Genomic DNA, 8,153 nt, shown 5'->3' with positions numbered 1-8,153 from the left:
ACAGAACAACATAAGCTCACACAGATCAGCCTCCCTCACAAAGGATCCAGTCAGGCTATTGGGAAAACCAAGTCATCTCATTCCATTCAAGGACAGAAAATGAAAGAACTAATAACTTTAAAAATTTAAAGACCCTATCAGCAACTCTCCATATTCGCCACTTAATTTTGAATGGGCCGCTGTAAAATATTAATAATGATTCCTGCATGGACAGAAATAAATAATTCTATCCAGACTCTCCCATTCCCATTTTTTCAGTGTAAATTTTGCACAAGTGTAACAAAATTCATGACCAAAATTTGAAATCAGTCTCTTTTCTTGGTAAAATGAAAGGACACCAGAAAGAAGAATATATTGAACATAACGGTTTGTTTTGATTTTTCAATCTTAGGAGTCTGCAACACTTAAAGCACACAGGAAACAAATGGTGTTGCTTACTTAAATCACAAGCGTATAGAAATTTTTTTTAAAAGTAAGACAAAGCACCATTAATCAAGGAAGTTATTGTAGTTGCAAGTAGAAAACATCACTAGAGTCGACCCTCAGTCTATCCAAAGTTTTCAGTTTTTTGGGGGTTTTTTTATGAAGAAGTGTTTGAACGTGGAACTTATCTTTTCATTATAATTCTATTCAATCCTCTAACAAAAAGCCACACATATTTTTACCAGTTACGACATTGCTGCATGCTGCATACTGACTGCATAGCATCGTAATCCAGACCTGGTGGAAAATACTTTTGAGTTTTGAGATAGAGGAGTATCATAATCCTATCCAATTTAAAGAAACCAAGATAATTCCAGCTCTACTTTATTAAAAGAAAAGTGTAGATTTATTCAGAACGTTTTCATATAAAATAGAACACTTGAACAGCAGCACATGAAATAACAAATGAGTAAAATGAATGAAATGCTGCACTTTGTTGTGTCCTCATTTCTCTGTCTCTATTTTGGAACATACAGTTATTACAGTGTGCTCTGTTCTTAACATCGACAATGCAATATTGCTGCTTGAATATTGAAGAAATAAATAACAATAGCCTAATGGCATTGAAGCTTCAATTTAATTAATAAAGACAGATTACCAATCATTCATTTTTAATGTTTCATTCATCGTCTTTGGTTGACAAAGGGGAATCCGAAATGCCCACACATCCCGCTTCATTAATTAAATTGAAGCTTTGGTTCCATTTGACTATTGTTATGTAACAGCTACAAGACACTTGGAGACAAAGTTTACCTCATTATCTGTGAACTTGATTTTCAAATGATTGCTTCTTGTTGCCTCTTAAACCTTAGGTATGATTTGATTGAACGCAAAGTAAATTCAAAGTAGTACAAGTGCCCTTTCACAGATGTTGAGTATGCTTTATTGTTGTAAGTTGCAAGTTTGAGCATTTTTCTTTTATTCTTGGAAACATAAAATATAACCACTTGTGTCTTACAAGCCAAAATTATTTGTTCACAATTATTTTTTCATTCTTTATATTAAGAATTTGCTCTTTTTAAAAAATAACACATTCACAAACAGTTGTGGCATATAGGAATGTATGAAGTAGGAATGTGATTTAATCAGAAATCAGAAATCCTTGTTTGAGGTCAATTTCCTACTATTCAAGATATTTGGGCCACATGAAATCATCATAACACCCTATTTCAAATAGAGAAATAAGAGAGAGAGAAAAAAAGTCTGGAATTTGAAATTAACTCGCTGTTTTAAAAAAGTAAAAAAAAACACAAATAGCAATTCCCTTTGTTCATGCCCAATAAAAAATTTGTCTTAAGGGTTTAATCTATGTGAGCATATTTGTAGATCTGACATCTGAACACGATTATCGGCTTGTTTTAACACTTTGTGATGAACTATATTTTTCATTGGTTTAAAAATATTTCCATTAGAACAACAAGCCCATAATAATATGGGTTATCAGACCCGCATTTAAGTACACGTCAGGTCTATTCTGAGGTAAGACTGAATAATCCAGGCATCAGCCGCAATGCAGCACTGCAAGTTGAGCTAGGGTGTGGCAACTTGCTCAAGGTCACACAGTGCTGCAAGAGTCACACTCATTATAAAGTAAAGACCAAACCACCATGCCACGCAAAACTCAAACATTGAACAAAAACTACAACTCAAAGATCAGATTTAAACCAAGATTTTTATTGAAAAATACAACAACAAAAGTGAGACTAGTGATGATGATGATGATGATGATGATGATGGTGAATGATGGTCATGATTAAGATAAACATGACCTTAAGAATATCAAGGTTGAGTGTAATGATTCAAATGATTATTACATGGCGATGATGGGAATGATAAGGATAACATTGAAATCAATGTTTTGATGTTAAAGCAGTAAATGATAATATTTACATACATTTACATTTGATCCGTTACAAAATATCATAATGTAACATCAGTATCCAAAGTACTGCTGTCTTCCAGCTGTGAATTCTCTCGTTTCAACTTGGTTATCACGTCTTTTGACTTCTTTAATTTTTCATTCATCTGATCAATTTCATAACGGATTTTGCTGCAGGCATTTGTAATTTTGTTTTTGGTCCTCTCCTTTTTCTCCTCAACTGTTATAAAATATTAAAGAAAGGAAAAAATACATACATTAAAAAGTTTGTCGTTTTGTTTTTAAGGATTTTAAGGCGCTTGTGACATATGTATAGGTCATATTAGCACCAGTAAAAAGGAAGAGAATGGGATAGTATAAAAGTTCTAGAATTACAATTAAAGCACCTAAGAATCAAGAAACAGTAAGACAAAGAGGAATGGTACAAATAGGAAAAAGGTGTGGATTCCAAGAGCATACCATCAATGTACTTAGCTTGAGATCACCTAAAAGTCTCATTCAGACAGAACACAGGATCCCAGGAACACACTCAAATGCTTACATTATAAATTCAAAACAACAAATACAATAACAAATAACAGAGAGATGATTTACAAGGAAAAAAAAATCATCTCCCAAAACAATAACTCTGTTTCCCTCCCAGCCAAGGACCTGGCCAAGGCCTGGACAAAATCAAGTAATTTCATTCTAAGACAAAGACAGAAGCAAATTGGAAAACAGATATAGAGGGATAGAAGACACAGTAAGTGCTTCCCTGCCAACTATGGGATATAAGAAATTTTGTTTCTATTCCTATACTAAAATGTGAAGAGAGCACACAATAAACTTCATCAGAGTTTATACACACAGAGCGGGGCAGCTGACCTCTTAATCTGGTTGTTCGGTTTCAAGTAATTGACTGTAAACCATGGTGGTACCCACAAACAAAAGGAGTGTACTAGAAGTAGAATAATTTTTCAGCATGACTACTATCTTTCCCATACTGCTGTCAATTTAATTTTGATAATGAAATGATTCATTATCCTGATAATGTAAAAAAGACAAATGCTTAATACGAATGGTACAGCTCTGTTGGTTGCTGGAATATGAAGATAAAAATCCAAAAGGTGAATTTCTTCCTATTTCCAGTACACATGTGCACTCATCAAGCTTCTTTTTTTTTAAACTTTCAAAATTACTTGCATCATTGAATATGATAATTTGTTAAACCAACAGGCAAATGGAAACAATTAGTCATTGATAATAAAAAAGGTGAAGGGTTCTAATTTCTATCAAAGCATCTGGGCTTTTTGTCATGACTACACTTCAATGGTTCTGTTTCGAATGTTTGTATTGCAGATCAACAACTAAAAGAAGGTGACGCCTCTAAGTAAACAGCCTTAACTTTGAAATTTGAATTTGAAAAAAAAAAATATAAATAGTAACATTCCTCAATCTTGATAGGAGTGTTACAGAAAAATATAAATCTTTTTGAAATTAAAAAAAAAATAATAATAATACTAAATAAAAATAATAGAGTTACTTTTATTCATTAATCGTTCCAATGAGAATTTTATCTTTTGAGTATATATAGAAAAAAGACTGAATTATTCCAGGTGATTCAGCCACAGTAGAGCACCATTATGTCAGTAGTCATCTTCATAAACAGATTTTGTTTTAAAACATTTTTCATTCTATTCTCAATGTTTGTCACTTACCAAACTAACCCTTTTTATTGGCAAAGGTAATTAATCAAATTCAATTATTTATTTTTTTTACTACTTGTACATTTGTTAAACTAATTTTGTCAATGTTATATAGTTTTAACAGAAATATTACGAATTATGGCTTCAATTAAAAATAAATATACTTTAAGTACTTTAAGTGAATTTTACATGTGACAGATTTCCTAAGGTAAGGTACTTTACATAGTTTACCAAAACTCGACTCAGATGTGAATGAGATGCTGACTATAATAGGCAGTGACAGATATTTTAAGATTGATAGAACAACAAGGATGCAATTTGTACTTCTTGGAATGAAAATTTGGTTCTACATGGGCTGCTGGGAGGAATAAATGAAGTATTGTGAAGCACATTGACCATGGTAATATCGTGGATCTATATAAATGCATAAAGGCTCATTATTATCTATTTCATTTGAAAAGAGCAAAATAAAAATAGATGTGCTTTTCTTTCAGTTGTGGCTCTTCACTCAAATGCAGTAACTGTAAGGAAAACGTACAGTTAAAATTCCTCCATACACTGATATTTGTCTATGACTTTGGCACTTTGAATGGGAAAAGTGGGTTTCCGCTCAAAAGCTCAAGACCTACAAAATGATTGTCCAATAAATAAAAATTAATGACGCTGTAGATGGGAAAAAATTATTGTAAAATGTGAACTTACAATCTGTTTCATGTTTATATGCTCCCATACTGTGAGTTCCAGTGGCTGTTAACATATTATTCATTGCAACTGTTGGGTCTTGGAAAATCTGATTATAAAGATAAAGACATTCAGTGGATACAGTTGTAATATATATATTAATAATTGTCCATCTAATACGATTATGTCACACAAACACAAAACACCATTTCATTTATCATTTACGTGTACATTTAAAATCTATTTACACTATATACATTCAAGATTCAATGGATACTACTGGCTGTCGCCCGGGGCATTAGCTGCAGAGCATCCCCTCCCCCATTTGTTTTTTTTTAAAATGAAATTTCGTAATTCCCAAGGTAAAGTCGTAATCACGTAATGGTAGCCTCAATATCGTAAAATTACAATAAAATCGTAATGTTTGGCAAGTCTCTGTGTGTGTGTGTGTGTGTGTGTGTATGTGTGTGTGTGTGTGTGTGTGTGTGTGTGTGTGTGTGTGTGTGTGTGTGTGTGTGTGTGTAAAGTTGAAACAAATTCTATTGAATCAAATAAGTGCAAAGAAACCTTTATTCTCTCAATCACACTTGATACATATGATGACATGTCAGAAACCAGAACCTCCATGTTTTATCTGTTATCGCATTATTCAGAAGTCAAACTATTTCAAAATCTTTTACATGTTTTTCATTTCAATTTATTTATAGGAGATTTATCTTAAGGGGGTCCCAGTGGTGAGGGACAAGCTGTCATAACAAGTCAAAGCGAGTGCCTAAAAAACGGTTTAAATTCCCATATCTTCCAAAAATGCAACCTAAGCCTTTGACAGTAGGGAACTGAGTAATAAATCAGAATGTGGGCTAATTCTAATACATACACCTTTCCTGCCTAAATCATTGCCATCCATGTAAACGACTGATATTAAGATATATTATGACTTTTTAAGAAAAATCCCTTCTAAACTAGGTTGAAAAAAAGCTCATGAGAACCATTTTTTTTTGTCTGGTATCTTGCTTCACCTAAGCTTAAGACTGGAATGTCTCTTATTTGGCTCTAACAAATTACTTTATCTCAGAACTCTACAAAAGGCCCAGGACATTGGAAAACTAGAATTTAAGCATAAGCCAGAAAATCTTGGCACGAGTAGTGTATGCAATCACATCTAATGATTACTACAGCTGTCAATTTCTGAATCGGAATGTACATAGGTATGGATGAGCACAGCATAAGGATGGAGAGATAATTTGGAATAGGATTATAAACCAATAGAGGATCAACAATGCCACTTACTATTTCATCGTAGTATTCCACGACTAGTGACTTTTTGCCCAGCATAACATCCGTCTCACTTTGGAACAACTTCAACAAGTGATAGATGGTAACCTGAGAAATATTGGTAGGAAATATTTTACATCATTCCCTTAATTTATTTGGTAATAATTCAATGCATAAAATTACCAGGTGTGTTTAGGAAAAATTTGCTCTAACAGTTTCAATGGTTTGAGATGAGGTTTTCAAAGCCAGCCATAACTTGTCAAATAATAGATGACACACAAGACCAATAGAATCGACCAAGAACAACAATTTGAAGACTGTAATTGGAGGTGTCTTGTATCAAAATCAAGAGATGTTGAATGTGGCCAGTGACTGGATAGGTGATAATGATTGCATAACTCTGGCCTAGCATTGTGTCTTTGGGTAAAACAGTTTAGACACAATACCCATTCACCTGAGATGGAAATTACTTGACTGTAATGACTGAAAAGACATTGTAAGAGTTCTAGTACAAAAAGTATACCTCACAGGAGAAGTGTATTGGTTTATTAGATGAATGAATATGCTCATCTAAATTATTCTCCATTCTGTTGGTCCCAAACTGTTCAACTCTAGAAAACCCAACTAAGCAGGAGATTATAAAACTACTGATGATGTAATGGTCCAATAGAAATTAAAAGTTTCATGACATGTCAATGTAAAGCATTTCGTTGGATATTCTTACACATTAGTTTTTAAAATGAGGTAGAGGTGATCCTGAACTTAAAAAAATCTTTAAAAAGCATAATCTTGAAGTTGAACGGTTTGCAACCGAGGCCACCAATATCTACTATAGTAGACACTTGAAGGTAGAGGATAAACCAAAGAGGATGTAAAATACCATAATTGTCTACAGATGGAGTGTTGAACAACAACTGGATAGCTAGTGTATGAGTTCACTGTACACCTGCTGACCTCTCTCCAAACACAAGTTTTGACTTCAGTTTGTCGACTAGTAACTGCACATTAGAAATCGACTCCTCATATGGATTATTTTTATTTGTAAAGTGTGAACTTTACATTCACCTACCAACCTGCCATTATTGTGCCAATTGTTTTAAAAATAACCATGAACAAAATAAACATTAATCTATATACAAACAAGGACACACAGACAATATGATAAACATCTCTTACTGGTTTTTCCATGGGATCATTAAAGTAAATCTTGATGATGATCTCAAATTCTCCCCACCCAGTTTCTGTCACTTCATAAGGTGGCTTGGTGACAACTGAAGAAAAGAAAACGAAACTTGAAACAGGGATAAATTTAATGGAGAGGATTACTGATGACATGATGTCCTTCTTGTTAAAATAATGCTTCAATAAATACTAAACCTGTAAATGCTGGAAATCAGAAAAATCCGAACTTTTTTCAAGCTCAATTTAGTAATTTATATCACACTTAATTCAACAGCTTTTAAGTTACCATATGATCAACAAAACTTCTGGCATTTTAAAACTATGGTGAACGAAAATAAGATTTCAAAGGCAAAGGCGGTGTCAGTGGTGAATCCAGAAATATAAAAAAGGTGTCTGTGAAAGACCACTAAAAGTGTAAACAAAAGCAGGCATACCTACCTTCAATTTCAAATTTCAGGGACATTTTACAAATAAAACCTTAAATTTCAGGAACAATACACTGCGCAATTGTAATGTCTTAAAAGACAGTCAAACGTCTGATATCAAGAGCATAATATGGTTACAATGGTGATAGAGGTTATTAGAAGTAGGTATGTGTAGTTACTAATCTGCTTGCCATATAAAGGGTATCTTCACTCACTTTTTAAATAATATAATATTACTAGGATAACTCATCAAAATAACACCAACAACACTGGTGAAAATGACTGACCACAAAAAAGGAGGGCATTTTTCTCCAACGAGTGTGAGAGAGAATAGCTTACAAATTCCAAATTACATGGTTTGTTGATGGCTGATGATCTGGTGGTGGGGGTGGTTGTAGTAGTGGTGGAAGGGATGATGGTGTAGCGGTGGTAAAGGTTATGGTAGTGGTGGTAGGAATGATGTGGTGGTTGTTGTTGTAGTAGTGGTGGTAGGGATGATGATGTGGTGGTAGTTGTAGTAGTGGTGATTCGGAATTATATGTT

The 8,153-nt window shown here is 33.5% G+C and overlaps 1 protein-coding gene across 1 annotated transcript in view; it reads right to left on the bottom strand.

The window, feature by feature from the left end:
- Nucleotides 1–2,136: 2,136 nt before the first annotated feature.
- The window catches only part of LOC144970318 (YEATS domain-containing protein 4-like), a 10,326-nt gene continuing 4,309 nt past the window's right edge, over nucleotides 2,137–8,153 (bottom strand). The window contains exons 4-7 of the mRNA XM_078909823.1: nucleotides 7,180–7,274; nucleotides 6,019–6,111; nucleotides 4,750–4,837; nucleotides 2,137–2,582 (exon numbers count right to left, since the gene is read on the bottom strand). Of these exons, the coding sequence (XP_078765949.1) occupies nucleotides 2,404–2,582; nucleotides 4,750–4,837; nucleotides 6,019–6,111; nucleotides 7,180–7,274 (455 nt within the window). The 3' untranslated portion in view covers nucleotides 2,137–2,403. The remainder of the gene's footprint in view (nucleotides 2,583–4,749; nucleotides 4,838–6,018; nucleotides 6,112–7,179; nucleotides 7,275–8,153) is intronic.

This window comes from Berghia stephanieae, chromosome 4 (assembly GCF_034508935.2).
Source record: "Berghia stephanieae isolate SIO BIC M18660-M18661 chromosome 4, UCSD_Bste_1.3, whole genome shotgun sequence".
NCBI classification, from domain to species: Eukaryota; Metazoa; Mollusca; class Gastropoda; order Nudibranchia; family Aeolidiidae; genus Berghia; species Berghia stephanieae.
Note: the sequence above shows the minus strand (reverse complement) of the source record. Positions and strands in the feature narration are given on the sequence as shown.